The 18,293-nt window shown below is 51.7% G+C and overlaps 1 protein-coding gene across 1 annotated transcript in view; it reads left to right on the top strand.

Annotated features, from left to right (window-relative positions):
• Ctnnbl1 (catenin beta like 1) overlaps window positions 1-16,871 on the top strand; it is a 166,068-nt gene extending 149,197 nt beyond the window's left edge. Inside the window, exons 14-16 of the mRNA XM_075962847.1 lie at window positions 10,038-10,175; window positions 10,292-10,364; window positions 16,689-16,871. Coding sequence (XP_075818962.1) covers window positions 10,038-10,175; window positions 10,292-10,364; window positions 16,689-16,777 — 300 coding nt within the window. The 3' untranslated portion in view covers window positions 16,778-16,871. The remainder of the gene's footprint in view (window positions 1-10,037; window positions 10,176-10,291; window positions 10,365-16,688) is intronic.
• The last annotated feature ends 1,422 nt before the right edge of the window (window positions 16,872-18,293 follow it).

Raw genomic sequence — 18,293 nt, forward strand, 5'->3', positions numbered from 1 at the left:
CTCAACTACATAATGAGTCTGAGGCTAGCCTGGGCTACATGAGACCCCATCTCAAACAAACAAGAACAAAAACTACCTAAAAGGAAGGAGTTATCCTCGGGGGAGGGGAGAAGATAGGAGAGGCCAGGCCTGGTAGAAAGTGGCACATACCTGTGGGGAATCAGGCCTGGGTTTCACACCAGCTCCGCTACTGCTGGCTTTGAGCTCCTGAGCAGCTAACTTATCCTCTCTACCTAAATGAGAGTGGCTGCTCCTTTCAGTGACTGAAAACTGAGTATAAGCATTTGCAAAGTCTCTGACTCACTGAGAAGCTGCTGCCGTGTGGCCCGTCATCCACTGCATTTCTGTGTCACTTAAGCGAGCCAGCAGTCCTTTCCCTGAGCGCCCTTCCTGCCTGCTGTCCCAGAGGAGCCACCTCAGCCGAACGGTTGTGCTGGCACAACCAGGTCTTTGTGTGAGGTGGAGCATAGACAGTTGGGCACTGGGGGCAGCCTGCATGCCGCTGTTAGGGTCCTTGGCGTGCTTCCCAAGATTATCCATTATGTGCATTGAAGAGGGTGTGAAATTGATTAGCACTGATGGAGAGTGACGGCTGCAGCCGCTCCCCGAGCCTCCAGCAGGCTGCTGTGTGCCATAGACTCGGGCCCTGCCATTCATTGACAAACATCTGTCTCCTTGGTGCCAAGGCCGTTTTGCTGGGCACTGGCAAACATTCCAAGGCCATTAGTGCTCAGCAGCCTCGTGCTGCTCCAAAAGCCAAGGCAGGCGGAGCATATTCATGAGCGGTGTGCACTGCCAGCACTTGGGCTCTGTCTTGGCAGATGAAGCCGCCTCGTGGGTGTCATGTCACACAGCCACACAACCTCCTTTTCACCCCTTCCTCCTGCTGTCCTCTCTCTGAGGTCATAAACAGTTGGTCTCCCTACCCCCCATTACAGATGTCCTACCGCCGTGGGAACTCTACAACACTGCTGATGTGAACACTGTTGCTAAGGCATTTGTGACCCTCAGATTAGTAAGAAATGAATGTCTCTCATTCTTCACCAGCCTGCAAAGATACCCACTTTAGATGACAGAGTCAGATGGTAGCTTCTCAGTGTCTCTCAGCCACCTTTCCCTGTAAACCTTTTTTCTGAGTGCAATGCACTTGTGTGTGGTTTGCACTTGACCGAGATTCAGTGGAGAGAATCCAGTCATTGGTAAATGTTGATTAGACTCCTGTTCTGGGCCAGGGACTGGACCAGGCACTGGCCAAGGGCAAGAGGCCCAAGTGCCAATTAAAGACCCAGGAGTGGTGTGCTGCTGGGGAGGGCTGGAGGTCCAGGGGCGGCTAGAGTCACCTTAGCCACTCTGTAATTCTTCCACGTGCACGCCAGGTAGGGGTGGGGTGTTTGCAGTCTGCTGCCAGATCCTGGGACAGGAGGGCCAGAGCCAGGGAGTTGGGCTCAGTGTCAGGCCTTTCCCTGGCTCCCTGGCTCCCTGGCTCCCTGGCTCCCTGGCTTTGGACACATAACTACACTGCCCCAGCCTGTTTTTTTCCTTTAGTGGCCTTTTATTTTTAAGGTGTTTCCATTTTTTTTTCTTGGAAATTATAAAAGTAATGTCATGTAGAAAAGCCGTAGCCCTACCCAGCACCTAGAAGGAGGCAGGGAACCTTTTGTTTCCTTTTCTCCAGGAGAAACCCTATTAACTTCCAGTTTGGTCTGACACTAATCCCTTTCTCTGCCTCCCCACCTGCAGTCCTGTCCTCCTGCGTGGGTCTTACAGCTAGTGCCACATGCAAGGTCAGAGCTCATTAGGTGTGAGCCCTTCTCGAAGGGCAGGGTCCCTGACGCAGAGCTTCTCCCCCATAGCTGGTGGGGAGTGTGCTTGTTTGCTTCCTCTGCGCCTGTGATCTGTTCTGAAGATTTGCACCCTGATGCTGAGCCTGATAAAGGACCACTGCCCTTGGGTGTTGAGGATGGATGGTACTCCATACCTCAGTTGTTCCATAACTTTCATTTTTGCCCCTAATGTTTAATTTAAAAAAAAAAATCAAGCCAGGTGTGGTGGCACATACCTTTAGCCTAGCACTTTTGGAGGCAGAGGCAGGCAAATCTCTGAATTCGAGGCCAGCCTGGTCTATTGAGACTTTACACAAACAAGGTTATTACACAGGAAAACGCTATCTCAAAAAAAAACAAACAAATAAATATAAAATCAAATAAATTTTAAAAAAAATTTACTCCACCATTGAAAATACACACATGTAGATTTGGCTATATAGTTGCAGCAGTACTGTAGGATTTGGTTGGTGGTAGTATTTGTGTTGTTTGGTTGGTGGCAGCATTTGTGTTGTTTGGTTGGGGGTAGCATTTGTGTTGTTTGGTTGGGGGTAGCATTTGTGTTGTTTGGTTGGTGGTAGCATTTGTATTGTTTGGTTGGTGGCAGCATTTGTGTTGTTTGGTTGGGGGTAGCATTTGTGTTGTTTGGTTGGTGGTAGCATTTGTATTGTTTGGTTGGTGGCAGCATTTGTGTTGTTTGGTTGGGGGTAGCATTTGTGTTGTTTGGTTGGTGATAGCATTTGTATTGTTTTGTTGCTTACAATGCTAGAAATGGAAGCCAGGGCCTGCACCTGCTGTGCAAATGCTCTCCTGTGGAGCAATATCCCCAGTCCTACAGACGTATGCAACTAAGGAAATCCATGTTTGCTTAGAAGCATGACTGGACTCTTCCAGCACCAGGTCATTTTATGCATTTTCAGTTCATATTTTATAACTACAGCAGTGTGTAACTAGAGGAGAGTGCCATCCATGCCTTGGGCTGGTGCCCAATGTGTTCAGGCTGTAGTCAGTGTCCTTGAGATCCAGAGTGAAGTTGGACATACCCCAGGGGCTCCTGGTTAACAAGATCTGAACTTTTAAAGGCCATGTAATGCTTCCAACTCTCCTAGCAAGCAGCAGCCCTCATGATCAGTAAATATCCAGGGTGCTTGTCTCAGCAGATTTCACTGGGCTCCCCAAACAGGCTGGAGCCCAGAAAAGACCAAGATCCCTGTGGGTTCAATGTGCAGAAGCTGCCGTCAGAGCAAGACGTAATTAGATAGGTGCTGGCAGGGATTTCTGAAAGAGGGAGGAGAGCCTTAGAGAGAGGCTTTTCTTTCTTAGTTCCTGGGAAAATTATACTCAGCAGGTTTATTCAATAAAGTGTTCTCACCACATACTTTGCACCGTAATGACTTACAAATTGCATGCTAATTTTGCCACAGTTAAATCATCCCAGGCTTTATCCTGCAAAGAAAAAGATGGACTCTATAATGAACAGTATCCACAGGATTTGATATCTTAAGCAGACCAACTGTTTCTTCAGCATCCAGAACTCACTTAAAGACATGGGTGAACGGGGTGGGTGGGGTGAATGTGTGGGGTGTGTCACCCTGAGCTCCAAGTGACGATGCAGACAGTGAGAGCCCGGCTGCCACTCACTGTTCTGCTAACTATGCTGGAAGCCTCAGGAACAGCCTTTAAACAGGAGAGCACATCCTGCTGAGCGTCCTCTCAGCTCGTCTTTAAACCAGTGTCTCACAGACGCTCTCTCTCCGCCAGTAAACTTGACAGTGGGAGCCAGTGGGAGAGGGGAGAGCTTCGTAGTAGCTTTCCTCTCTCCTACCCCCTCTGTTGGATGCCCACAATTTCAGGCCTGGGACCCTTTGATGTCTCCTGTTTCTCTGCCAATCAGTCACCAGAAGAGAAGTCCGTGGATCTGAGTTCTGGATCCACACCTCTCCCACCTGCCTTACAGTGTGGCTATGAGCACTGTTTTGCCTTTCTGACCCTGGATCCTTACTCAGTAAAGCTAATACTTCACCTTCCTGCCGCCTCCCCGGCCTGTTGTAGGGTTTGCTAGGATCAAGGTTATACCAGGACCTCCCACGCCTGCAGGCTCACAGCCTGGTGTCACCCAATAGGCTCTTCTGACTCTTGAAGTCAAACCTAGAATCTAGGTTCCCTAAACTGGGAACAATCTACGGCCGTTCACCAATGTAATACATTAGACCTAGAAGCCATCCACTTATGGTCGCCACACATCCATCAGGCAGGCTCTTCCTGCAGTGGCCTCCTCCATCTCCCTTCTCACTGCCAAGGGCTTCATTGCAGGTGACCGTCATCGCTTCCTTTTGCTTTCACACACCACCCACCTAACTTGTCTTCCTAGCTCTGGGAGTGTAGGATGAGCAAGGCTGCTTGTGGGGACCTGGCATGTGCAAGTGTGTTATGTGTTGTCAGCCTCTTCCTATGAGCAGGGCCCAGGCCTGGGAGTCTTGGATTCTTCTGAAGCTGCCATCCGTTGGCTGTGCACGCGTGTGCACACGCAAACACACACACACACACACTCCTAGACTGTTTCCCAGGCTCAGCGTTCCCCAGCTGAGAAGACACAGTTTCTAGGCTACCTCTCCAGCTGTGTGCCCTATTTTAGAAGCTTTTGGTGGAAGGGCTTGTTTGGGGTGTTTGCACCTCTCTCTGTTTACCACTTATATTTCTCAGCTTGCCTTGGGCTTGGAGAAGAAGCTGGCATCACTGGGTGATGGGGTGCCCTTGCCTGTGCCTATAGGACAGGCACTTCCAGTTGGGGCTGCATATTGAGGCTCGCAGGGCACTGTATTGGCTTCACAGCACCCTCTTGATGACCTGTCCTCTTCCATCAGCCAAGGACAGCTCACTGCCTGTCAGGGGCAGCTTAGAAATGGCAACCTCAGAGCACTCGAGGGCTTGTGACCAGAGAGAGGCACATGGGAGGCTGGTGGTTCAGTTGTGCTTCCAAAGACAGATTAACATTTAAAGTGGAGCTGCAGCTGAAAGGGAGAACACAGCAGCCTGCAGTAATAGCACCTTGACGCTCCACATTCCACCTCCGTGGTGTCTTTGGCGATGAATCTGTTTATTTTAGCAACCCTCCGACAGGCGTATGCTGCTGGGAACTGCAATCTGTTCCACTTATAATACACCATTCACTCAATTACCATCTAAAATTTTATCCCAGCCCTCTCACACGGAATGAACAAAACAAAACCTATCAGAGTGTCTTCTCACTGTCTCAGATTGCATATGGAATTTTCTAGTCTAGCTGTATTTTCCCCACACACCCCTCACACCCACCATGCTTTTACAGGGTCCCATGACTGCCAGCAAGCATTAAAGTCTGCTGTGTGGCCAAAGACAGTCCTCAGTTTCTGGTCCCCTGCCTGTACCTCCCAAGTGCTGGGATTACAGCTGTATGCCAGCTCAATGGGGTTGCTGTGGATCAAACCCGGGGTTCATCAGCATGAGGTGGGAGGCACACATTCTTCAGCTGGAGTGCATCCCTGCCCTCCTCTCATTCTTAAGTTTCTTTACTGGGAGAAAGACAGGCCACGAAGCCCTGTGTTTAATGCTCCTGATGTACGTTAGTTTCCACATAACTTAAACACAGTGCCCTGGTGCTCACTGGCTGATGCTGGGGCGGGTCCATGCCAAGACTTAGGAAACACAGGCTTGGAGGCAGTTTGTGTGCCTCTCTGCCCTGGCTCCACCACTCGCTCAGTCGCGTTCTGTGGCCAGAGGAGACCAGAGGTTCCAGTGGGTACAGTCTCAATTCTTACCTCTCGGGGTTCAGAAGAACAAATGTGACTCATCCAGTGCCTGGCACTCAGGAAACTGTGCCACTTTAGCTGAAAGTGAAAAGTCTGAAGGAAAGGCCTTGCACCAGGGAAGCCTGCTACACTGTCTCTCACTGTAGGGCCGCGATAGTCACATGACGTGTCTCGGATTTTCCATTTGGAATCTGAAGGTGGCACCTGCTACTTGTACCCAACAGCTCGCACAGCAAGGAAGGCTTTGCTTAGGGAGCACTGCTGCAGCTGACAGCAGTCCCTTTCGTTCCTTGTGTGGCATGACATAAACTCCTGCTTCTTTTGCTTCCCCTAAGCAGGGAAGACGTGTGTGTTCTGTCCCCAAACCCACAGCCCAGTATTATAATGGGCTACATAAGGTCCCAACCTGCACACGACTTTCTAGGCACTCCCAAAGCTGCAAGGGTGGCCTCCTGACCTTCAGAAGCCAGCCTCAGTCTCAGCTCTGCACGGTCAGTGTGGCAATGGGCATGCCTTTCTTGGGGGATGAGCTGTTATCTTCTCTGAGATCTGCATTTGAAAATTCCACTCTCCAGCCTGAAAAGCTGTATGTTTGGAATTGAACACTGATGGACTGCTGTTGGGGATGCTCCAAGGAAAGGGGAAGAGGAGCAGACAGAGCTTGGTGTTGCTCTCGTGGGTCTGTGCTTCCTAGAAAGCAACATGGAGAAGCCTTGCAGCACAGTGTCTTGTCCAGTTAGAAGGTCAGGCTGTAGGGGCAGTTGTAGCAGGAAGCGCTGTTGGGGCACTGGGCCATTGAGAGGAACACAAGCAGATGGCCCGGCCTCATTCCGGAGCCCTGTACTCTTTATCATCTTTGTTTGTTATTCTGAAATCAGCGCCTGTGTGGAGAGCACAGTTGCAGGTCTGCGTCCCAGTGCTGCCAGCCTGGCCTTGGGAGGTGGCCCTGCTTGAGCCAGTGTGTCTCCTACCCTGGGAAGTAAGGAGTGACTGTGCCTGACACCAAAGGCCACCTGCAGGGGCTCAGCTGCTCCCTTCAGTGGGTGGGTGGTCATTGTTCATACTGCCTTTTGTGTTCCTACCACATAGTAATGTATCAGAACTAAGTGAGCTGCAGATGACTGGGAGCTCATCACAGGATCCACTCCCCTGGTCCTTCCCACCGTTATATCCTTGTATGACATACTACCACTGCACTCTCCAGCCCAGCAGGCGGACTCCTCCTTACCATCATTTCGGTCTGTCTGTTTTGTAGTGTGCTGTTTGTTTTTGAGAAAAGGTCTTATTATGTAGACCATAGAGAGCCACATTTTTATTGTGTATCTAGAATGTCCTATGAGATTCAATTAGATCCCATCTCAGGGTCTCTGCCTGTCTCCACTCCCTAGACCTTGTCTAGCTTCGGGCTTCCCACAGGATGCTTGCAGGGTTTGTGTCCTGTACCGTGCTGTCTTCAGAGATGCTTTGTTCCCGTGTGTTAAGCTCCTTACACTGTAGATGCCTCAGAAATGTATAGTATTGTTGGGTGGTGGTGGCACACACATTGAATCCCAGCACTAGGGAGGCAGAGGCAGGTGGATCTCTTAAGTTCAAGGCCAACCTAGTTTACAGAGTGAGTTCTAATACAGCCAGGGCTACAGAAAGAATCTCTCTCTCAGAAAACCAAAGGGGAAAAAAAGAAAGATGTGTGTACTGTCGTGTCTCCTTCTTTGATCCCAGCTCAGCACACAGAACCCGGCACAGTTAAGTATGGGGTGGATGAACGCAGAGATTCCTGTCCTTCCAAAAGCCTCCTCCTTCCCTTTCTTCTTCCCCCTTAACTTTTGATTTTCCTTTCTTTTCCCCTGCCTTAGGGTAATAATCTTGTTACTAGACACCTAGTAAGGCCAGGTCCTGAATTCCACTGTTATCATTTCCACACAGAGGTGAATCAGACAAGGGTCCCATCCTCAGGGAGTCTGTATTCTGTTAACGAGCAGTTATGTAATAATGAGCAATTTCACCTCCATGTGCCTTGGTTTCTGATTTGTACAGTGGGATTAATAATCCCTTTCCTCTCCCCTTTAATTTTGCTCATAAGGACATGTGTGTATAATAAGACTTTAAACTCTATGACCGTGTGGAAAAGCATGGTATGGGCACCAAATGCTTTTGTGAGTGGAAGCCGGGAGTTGATTTCCTTCCTGTGCCCCCCCAACCCCAGAGCAGGAAGTTAGGATCTGAGTGAGAAGAGGATGAGGCTCTTTCTATACTGTGGCTTCTGTGGTGCTCTGACTACTAGGTGAATATTAACAATTGCCAGATTGCCAAGGAATTGGCTACTAAATGAGACCGAGGATTAGTGGTGGTGATGCCTAGACAGAGTAGGTCTCCAGCCTGCAGCCCTCTGCGCCTTGTAGACAGGCCTTTAGGGGCGAGATGAAAAGTAGCCTTGTGTTGCTGCAGGCTGGCCCCCCGGGTAAATAAAGAAGTGCATTATCTGCGACTTAAGTGGTCTCTGAAGAGCTCCTGCTGGAGATTGACGGCCCTGTGCTGAGCCTTCCCATTCCACAGTCCCCTGGGCTCTGTCAGTGACAAGAGCCTGTGTTGTCAGAAAGAACCATAGCCATAAAAATAGCCCTGGAATTAGGAAATGGGTCATTGTCGTCACCAATGTGGCCCCCGCACTTGCTGTCTTAGACCGGTCCACAAGTCAAGCGCACGCCATGTGTCCTATGTTCTCCGCTCTCAGGCTCGCAGCAGCAAAGCCTTTTTACTGTAGCCTCACCCTGCTTCCGGAGTCACAGTGCACCCTGGCATCCACTGCCTACACGGATGACGACACAGACTGTGGCAGAGGTGTACAGGGAGGGGTCTTTCGGGAGCTCGGGTGCCAACTTTAAATAATCAGGGAAGGCTTCTGGGAGAGGTTGCTTAAAAACAGTCCAGGCTTGAGAGGCACTCAGATCCATGTTGGGAAACGTGAGACAAGCTGGGGGTGAGAATTCTCCCAGTGGTCCGTGCTGCTTGTCCACAGATGGTGGGAGTCGGGTGATATTCTAGACGTGCCGCAGTGTTGGTCACAAGTGATGGGTAAAGCTGCTGACAGCGATGGGATGGTTTGTGCCTGGTGTCTCTGGGAGCCTCTTTGTTGGGGATTTGTTGTTTTTAAATAAGAACTGGCTGCAGAGGAAGAGAGGTACAGTCAGGCAGGTCTGGGAGAGAGCCTGTTGTCACTTAGGAGGTGTAGAGGGTGGTGGACTTGTGAGAAACTCTGGGAAAGCTGGATCTTGCCCCAGACACAATGGGAGCATGTGGGCTGAGGCAGGGTGCGGAGAAAGGGACTAGGTTCTTGTGATTCAGAATGGAGGAAGGTGTGTCTTACAGAGCAGTTGCCTCTGAAGGCCCAGCAGGAAGAGGAAAGTGTGGGTCCACTGAAGCAGTTCATTTCTTGAGGTCAAGGGTGCAGGCAGCAAGGCTGCAGGGAAGGGCGGGGAGGAGTAGGGTGGAGGTAAGGCAGAGGATTTTACAGAGAAACGATGGCTGTGTGAGAAGAGAACCACCGCCCACTGCATGTGTCATTGCACTGGCACTGTGCCCCATCCTTGTGCAGTTATGGTGTGTCAGGCATCCCTTGTGGGGGGGGCAAGTGCATGTGTGTATACATGTACGGGGGTCAGAGGTCGGCACATCTGCTGTAATCACTCTCTACCTTTTTTTCTGAGACAGAGTCTCTCCCTGAAGCTGGAGCTCACCGGTCAGACTAGCTGGCTAGTGGGCTCCAGGGATCCTGTGCCTGCACCTCCACACCCCAGCACTGGTTGCAAGTGCACACCCACATGCTAGCTTTTTCCTTGGGTACTAGAGACCTGAGCTCAGGTTCTAATGCTGTGTGGCAAGCACACCTTTAATCCTAGGATGAGAGAGGCAGAGGCAGATGGAATGCTGTAAGTTCAAGGACAGCGTGGTCTACGTAGCAAGATCCATGATACAGAGAGACCCTATTTCAAACAAACAAACAAAAATAATAATCATGAGCTAGAGTTTAAAAAAGAAAAAAGCTATACTAGCTTGGACTATGCCCCTTCAGCTTTTCTGGGATAGAATATTCAAATGAATGAGATCATTTTGGCCTCAAGTCATCAGAAAGGAAAGTGATCTTTGAACTTGCCTGTTGTGGCCTCCATGGTCCACGTGGAATGAGGAATACCAGAAAGATGCTTCAGGACAGGAGAAGGGCAGGTGGAGACAAGGGCATTTCCTTCGGTGTGGTGGCTATTGGTGTAGTGTGATCAGGCTGGAGGCTTCAGGACAGGAGAAGGGCAGGTGGAGACAAGGGCTTTTCCTTCTGTGTGGTGGCTGTTGGTGTAGTGTGACCAGGCTGGAGGCTCATCCTTTGCCTGTCCAAGCACTATCCGGCTTTGATCCCGTGCTTGCTTGTTTTCAGGACATAGTGCGACGTGGGGAGATCATAGACAATGACATGGAGGACGAGTTCTACCTGCGGCGCCTGGATGCCGGGCTCTTTATTCTCCAGCACATCTGCTATATCATGGCCGAGATCTGCAATGCCAACGTGCCCCAGGTAGGAGGACTTCCTGGCTCAACGCTCTCTGTAGTCCCTTCGCCTATGGGTGGGGTGAGGATGGCACTGTACCCTGGTGATTTCTTCCCCATCCCATTCTTTGCCTTCCTTATTAGATTCGCCAGCGGGTTCACCAGATCCTGAATATGCGTGGCAGCTCCATCAAGATTGTCAGGCACATCATCAAGGGTGAGTTGGGTGCTGCTGGGTCACATCTCTGGGGGCTACCCGGGCTTGCCAAACCCTATCAGTGTCCCTGGAAACCCGTGCCCTAGATATTCCGGACTGAGAGTGGCAAGCTCTTCTCCACTTCACCGTGCCAGGTCGTCTGTGTCGAGCACAGACGATTAGCCTGTTGCTGTGTCTGTCTGCTTCCAGCTCCACACTGTAAACAGATAAGGAGCACTAGGGCTCAGGACCATCTGCTGTTAAAACCTAGGGTGGGGAGGTGGCTCAGCAACAAAGGGCTTGCCACACGTAGAGTGAGGTCTTGGGTTCAGATCCCCACCACCCATGCACAGGCCTGGCATACACTGGGAGCTGTTGGCAGGAGGATCCCTGGAGCTTGCTGGCCAGCCGGTCTAGCTGAATCAGTCAGTTCAGGTTCACCGAGAGGATACCCAGCTTCACCCTCTGTCCTCTGCATGCACAAAGACATGACACCCCCACTAAAGCCAAACAAAGCAGAAAACAAGGACGTGGTCCTCAACTGCACAGTAGGGCAGAGAACAAGGACGTGGTTCTCAACTGCACAGTAGGGCAGAGAACAAGGACGTGGCAAGAAGCAGCTGGAGCCATGCAGCCTGCGACTCCGAGGTGGCATCCTAGCACGGCTTGCCTCTCCCCCGTGCCAGCGTTGTCCCTTTCCTCTGCTCACACTGAAGGACGTGGGAAGATGGAGTGAGGTGCTGCTGGCTTTTTAGTGAGCACCCAGGGTGAACATACCTCCTTCCCCCATTTTCTGTAACATCTCCCAAGTGCCCATGGGTCTAGGTCTGGACCTGACCAGGCTAGAGTAGCTCTGGAGAAGCCTGTAGTCACCCAGTGAGCCTCAGTCACAGGCCGGGCTGTCTATACTGAGCGCAGGCTGCAGCAGCACCATGAGCCGCCTATGCACTACCTGAGCATGGTGGGCTTAGGTGGTCAGTACAGTAACTCCACAGTTGGGTCCTGGTGGGTTGGAAAGCACAGACAGAGCCACTTTCCTCTCTGGACCTTGATCTGCCCGCTGCTAGGGTGTAGGGGATTGGGCTACATCGACTGGGAGGCTTTGCCTTTCAGTTGCTCTTAGCCCCCCTTGCAGGTCCACATAGAGAAGAGACGAGGCTGTGGGGCCAGTTCCCGGTCTGCCTTCTGACTCAGACTCCATGCACCATGGGGCTGAAGGAGGTGACTGTGGTGGTTGATGGGAGCTTTTTGAGTCTCAATAAGCTCAATAAATGATGGTCATAAAACATTAGTTAGATTCATCATCGCCATCAGTGAGGCTCAGCTGAAGGCCTGTGGGAGGCCTCACAGGAGAAGTGGCATGAAGCTTGTGTGGGGCTGAGACAGTGGCATTCCAGGAGGAAGGGACAGTGTGAGTGAAAGCACGGCTGGAAGCCATATGCTTGGCACAGCCGTGCCACACTGTGGGCACGGTACCTATTGTATCCATTCTGCTGATGAACAGTTGCAAGGCCTGGCATCTGCTCTTTTCTCCAAAGAGGAGGGGTTAGAGGTAGACCCTGGGTGTTCCCTTCAGCATCAGAGCCCCGTGAATTGGGCTAGTGTCAGCCAGCCTCCTCGGGGGGGAGGATGGGGGGCTGTGATGCCTGCACCTCCAGCCTTTAAATGGCATTTACTGCCAACGCCCACGTGTGCAATTAGAGCTTTTGATTACCCTCAGCTCTGCTGTCTTGCTTTCAGGCTTCTCTCTGCACCTCCATCCCTCTAGTCAAAACAGCGAGCTTCCCAGAAGGAAAAAGTGTTGGTGGGGGCTTGAAACGTAGTAGGTGGATGTTTTCCTTTCTGAACTGATACGGATACCTCAGGTCATTCAAAACATCCTGTTTGAGCCCACCTCTGCCACCGTCTTACCAGCTCACCCTAGGTGCTGACAGTGATTCGCTGAGGGTCTGGGCAGGGGAGAGGCCTGTGCAGCTGCTCTCTGCTGTGGCTTCCTCCCCCCTACCTCTGACCAGACCCCACACCCTCCTTTCATGCCCACCTCTCTCAGCCTTGCCACAGCCTGCACTGCAGGGAGTCCCGCCCCTTCTGCCTCCAGACTGTCGTGACTCTGTCCCCTCCTCTCCATCTGTATTCCTTCCAAGCCCTTTATCAAGTCAGTAATTGTTTTTATTTATGTGTTTGTTTACTCGTTTGGTCTGTCTCGTGTGTTAAAATGGAAACTCCATGATGTAAGGCACTGTTCTCCCTGTTCACCGTGTCTCCTCCCTCCTGGGCAGTGGGGCTCATAACGGGAACCCACCCGTGTTTCCAACACTGCTCGTTAGAGCCCTCGTCTGATAGGGGTTAGGGGAGCAGACATCCAAGGATTTCCCAGGTGAGGAGCAGGGGCCAGAGACTGGACAGGCTTCGGTGGTCTGGACTAGGTCCCAGCAGGTGGGGCAGCAGTTTTATGGCAGGTTATTAATTTTTGGGGTACATAGTGAGTTTGGGGTACATGTAGTAACTGCATCACCTTGTTTGCCAGCAGTCAGTAGACTTCTCACTAGAGCTCACAAGATGGTTTGGGCATTATTTGAAGCCATTAGTGTTCAGGTGACAGTCACAGACCGGGAACTGGACACCATCATTTGATTGAGGAAGCCTGCAGCATGATGCTGACCATTATAATAAAAGGGTCTCAGTCCCATCCTGCAGGCCTGCTCTGCCTCTCTCATGCCAGGGGCAGCCTATCCCTGTTTCCTGTGATCCAGAACCTGTGCCACATAGATGAACCCCAGACAGGGTACAGCAGGACTTGCAGGACTAGTCACTTAGCAGTGTGAGGTCAGTGCTGAAACCAGAGGAACGCTTTAGTGACTTGGGCTGACTGTGTGCAGGCCACCCCATGAAGCCTGCCCTGCTCTCCTTTCCATCCCTGCCTCTCCCCTGCCTCACCATCATATGAGTGAAGAAACAAAGCCTCATAAAGGAGACCAGCTCATCACTCTGTCTGCTTTGATTTTAATTTTGTTTTTCAGTTTGGGTTGCTTCCTTTTTTTTTAACATACTAATTAGATGAGAGCTTTTTTCTTTGATTTTATGGCCTACATATTTCCTAAGTTTTGCTGGCAGGATGACAGCTGATGTATCCCTTGAGGTCTCAGGAAACCGCTGATGAGGCAAGCCCAGCAGGGGACTTTTCCCAGGGTTTTCAGTCCCCTTTTTCATGGTTTTCCTCCCTCCTTTTCTGTTGGGGGTGCCAAGAGCACGGGAATAATTGATGGCTCGCTCATTAAAGCCCTGCTTTCTGCAGACTGCTTACTCGGCGCTCCGGGTCCAACCATCCCCAAACAGGCAGACCTGCCTGAAGACCACAGGTCCTTGAAGGAGCTGAGAAGGGCAGTCCCCACTGTGGGCTCCTTCCTGCCTCCATCTTTGATACCTGGCACGGAGCAGAGCCTGTTCACTGCAGAGTGAGCCCTGCACCAAAGTGGATCTCCAGGCTGCTCTGTGACAGGCCAGAATCCCAACTCCACAGGGCGAGTTTCACACTGACCCCCTCCCCGCTCTTAGCCACACTTCTTGGATTCGGTTGTTTTGGCTTTAGGAGTTTGTTTTTACTTTATTGTTTTAATTTTTGAGACAGGGTCTTCTCTGTAGCCCAGGAAGATCCTGAACTTGTGATCCCCCTGCCTCCTGAGCAGCTGTGCTCACAGACCCGTGACACCAGGCCAGGCTTAACCACACCTTTGCCATGTGTTACCTCTCGCCATCCAGAAGCCCTGGAGTGCTAGGTGGTCCCCTGAGCACATGAGGACACCAAGACTGCTGAGGTTCAGTGTTGTCACCCATGTCCCACATCACTCGTGCCCGTTATGAGGCTGGGTATATAGGTATGAGGGCGTGTTCATTGCATGGAGTCCTTGCATCCTCGGCCTGGAGCTGGCAGCAGCCTAGACTGAGGGCCAGCCATGGCCAGTAGAGCCTCCATACAGTGACGAGTGGTTATCTTACCCACCAGCTAAGCTGGCCGGTCGGGAGGCCCAGCAGCAATAGCAGCAGCTTCCTCTCTCAAGTTTACTTAAATTTCCCTGGCCCAGCAAAATGTCCTGCTGAAGCATGCCACCAGCCCCAGTGTTCTCAAGCAAGCGCGGTAGACCTGAGGAACCTGCCTTGGTCTGAGGAATGATGCTGGCCTGCCTATCCCTCCATCTTTCCTCATCCTGAATCTCTGACTGAGCTGTGTGCACTGGCCCAGGCCCTTGCCTGGAAAACAGCTTTCGCTCTGCCCTCCCTACCCCTCTCTCTCCCTCTCAACATAAACAGAACAGCTTGTATTCCATGTCTGTGTGGTAAACCTGCTGTCTAAAGTTTGCTTTAATATTTATGCGTTCAGCCCTGCTGCCTGGGTTTGAGCTCCATCAAAGCCTGTATTCTAAGAGCATTTCAAATGCTGTGGAAGTAGGGAAGGGAGTTGATGCTGTCTCCCTCTCTCTAGTCCACCCCTCCTCCCCTTCCTTTCCCCAGTCCTTGGTCACCCTCTTCCCCACCTCAGAGTGCTCCCTTCAGCATCTCTCCTCTTCACACACATAGAAGAGAACTCTCCCAAGACCTCTAGGAGGAATCTGTTCAATATTTATCAACCACTGCAGCAGCTGAAATAACCAGCAGTAGCCAGCACCAAGATCTGCTCCAACCGAGACCTCAGAAACAAAGATGGAGGCTAGGGGCCCAGCTGTACTGTGGCTGCAAACTGCCAGCTGTAGGAGACAGTAGAGAAGCCTGGGCTGGGTCCTTGTACCTGCTTCCGGGTATGACCAGCTCCCTGCGGGATGTGTCTGAGAGCTGCTCTATGACCTGACAGAGGAGTGGGGCCCAGCCGGTCCACCCCACGCCTGTCCTGGCCACTGGGGCCTTGGCCACAGCAGTGCCCCCAGGGCTGCCCCTGTGGACAGTTTTCCCCAGAGGTTAGGAGCAGGCAAGGCAGAGTGTTGCTTAGGTCAGCAAATGCCACTTTGGGGACCAGACTCACCCCTACTTCTTTTCACCGCTCACATTGATTCTGGATGAATTCCAGCTCCTCTCGCAGCCCATACTTAGGCAAGGTCCAGCCTCCGTTCCTTTGAATCCTCGATTGCTGCTTCTGAGCAGGACTGGCCCTTCAGCCTGCCTGTGGTTGTGGTTGTGGTCGCTGGGGTTAAATCAACCACATCTATAGAACCTGCCACCCAGTAAGTGTGACCATTCCAAGATTAGGGCCTATGAGCTGGCCTGCTAAGGTGGCTATGGGGACAGGGCATTCATAGTCTTGACAGAGAGAGCTCAGCAAGGGGCTCGACACAGACTTGTGCTTTCTGTTCTGTGCATGTGGGATGAGGTCTCTCCAAGGAAGTGACTTGGAGTATCCATTGAGAATTAACAGTAGAATGGTCGGTCACACTGGGACAGCAGAGTATATGGCCTGGTTATGACCCCAGAGTTCTTCACATACCCACAGACGACCAAGCAGGATCTGCCGCATGCTGCCTGGAGCAGGTCTCCACTGGTCTCTTAGGTCTTCAGCAAGCTTCCCTTCCCCTCACAGCTTCTGGTAACCATCATGTATACCCCATCTGGAAAGCAGGCATTGCAAAAGCAAATTCCCATCTCCCTCTCTCTCTCCTTTTCTTCTTGCTATACTAGGGACTGAATGCAGGGCCTTGCCTGAGCCAGCTAAGCATTTTAGCGCGCAAGTGTGTGCACACACACACACTTTCTTATTTAAAGCATCTGAGTGAGATCCTTCATTTCTAGGATGTTCTCACGTGATGTCGTACTGCTGATCATGTCCCCACACAGCAGAGCACAGAGCAGAACTTACATACCAGGCACCTCTCCTGCCTATTTGTGCTACTCTAACAAAAGGCTTGAGACTAGATTCTTTATTATAAAGAAATCTATTCCCTTGAAGTTCTGGAGACCAGAAAGTCCAAGACCAAAACTGGCCTTTGGCATCTGAGAGAGAGGCCAAGAATGTTGTCTGTCCCCATGTTGCAGAACAAAGGGACCTTACATGTTCCCCAGGGCCCTTGTATAAGAGTCACATCCCATCCATACGGGGGCTGGTGTGAGAGCCCCAGAGGCTCAGGCACATGAGTGCCTGGTGGCTTTGTACTGAATGACGTGCATGAAGGCTGAGGACAGGTGTGCTCCAAGAAGACTTGAGCCTGGACAGTCAGAGAGCCTTGAGGATTCTAGCAACAGCTGCCACAAAGTGCTGCCCCCAGTGGCTCCTGTTGCACACTGAGACTTGGGAGCAGTATGGAAAGACACAGCTCGGGACCACATACATGGTCCAGCCTAACTCCTATCCTTCTTCCCTAGAATACGCGGAGAACATTGGGGACGGCCGAAGCCCTGAGTTCCGAGAGACTGAGCAGAAGCGCATCCTGGGCTTGTTGGAGAACTTCTAGAAGACTGGGCAGAGTGTGCCTCCGACCCCTGGATCCCTCCTGGAAACCGTTTTACACTTGTGTGACTTGAAAAAGATTAAAGCTAGTTTTGGTATCCTTGTGCTGACGTTCCGTGTGAAAGCCTCCCCCTTAGCTCTCTCCCCCCACTCCAAGGCAGGCACAGGCTTACCTAAGGAAGCCGGAGCTGGCCTCACCCTGACTCCCCTCTCATGGGGAGTGGGGGATGTAGATGGTAGGCCAGCCAGATTTGACTTGACACTGAGCGGCTGATGGTGACAGGAGGGACGTGCTGTCGTGGCCTGTGTAGGAGATGTTGGTGCACTAAAGCCCAAGTAGCGCTCTACGCCCGGCACTGCAGGTTCTCGGGGCTGCGGCGGCAGAGTATTGCTCTCCATAGCGGTTTCACCCCAGCTCAGGCCACAGGGCTTCTGGCCCCCTGTAAGAGGGCCTGCACTAACCTGAAACGCTAGTGTTCAGCCATTGTCTACACTCAGTCTCATGTCCTGTGAGGGCGTGTGGTACAGTGAGGCCTTTGAGAGAGGCCACAGTCACCATCTTTATTTACATTAGAAGTCTGTTGAAATTTGTTATTAATGATTTAGTGTTGTTAATTACTATGTTAGACTTCATTTTAAGTGTTCAATGGTAAAAGTGCCCTCCCCCCGGCCCCACACTCAGTACTAAGCATAGCCTGAGGCGTATGCTGGGTGGGGGTGCTGAGTGTCCCCACAGATAAGAAGGCCATGTAGTCTCAGGTGGCCAGGTGGTGGTGGTGGTGGTGCGTACCTTTAATCCCAGCACTCAGGAGGCAGAGGCAGGAGGATCTCTGATTTGAGGCCAGCCTAGTCTACAGAGCAAGTTCCAGGACAGCCAGGGCTACACAGAGAAACCCTATCTTGAGAAACCACAAAGAAACAAACAAAAATATGAGAATGGCCTGGTGCTGGTTTTTTAAGCTCCTGAGAGGTTCTGAGCCTAGGGGGCAAGGGAGTGATAGCAGGTGACCCCTACCTTACCCAGCTGTGACCCATTGGATGTGTGGTTTTGACCTCTTGTGACAGACATCTCCAGAGCAGGCTGCCCAGTGTCACAGTGCTCCTGGGAATAAAGAGCCCATGATGACAGATGTGGTGGGCACATTCGTTGCTGACTTCTTTCATTGTGCGTGGCTGTGGCTTCGGAAGTGTGGTCTTAGCTCCTGGCTGACGTGAAAGCTCCTCCCTCCTGCAGACATCACACCTCAGGGGAGAGTCCTCCCATGCCAGGGCGTGTGGGGCCATTTTGTGCAATACAGGGTTTCCTTACAGGAAGGCACAAACGCTTGGTCACCAAAGGAGCTGTAAGGAATGCCACACCTTCACACGGGCCCATGGGTCACAATGCCACACGACAGTGCTTCTTACTCCTCACTGAGCTCCAAGGAACCACCAAGCACACTTGGTATCAGTCGCGTCCACGTGGCACCCAGTACTGGAAGTACAGACAGAGCCACCCTTGTGTGTCGGCTCTGGAAGGC

Source organism: Microtus pennsylvanicus, chromosome 2 (genome assembly GCF_037038515.1).
Source record: "Microtus pennsylvanicus isolate mMicPen1 chromosome 2, mMicPen1.hap1, whole genome shotgun sequence".
Taxonomy (NCBI): domain Eukaryota; kingdom Metazoa; phylum Chordata; class Mammalia; order Rodentia; family Cricetidae; genus Microtus; species Microtus pennsylvanicus.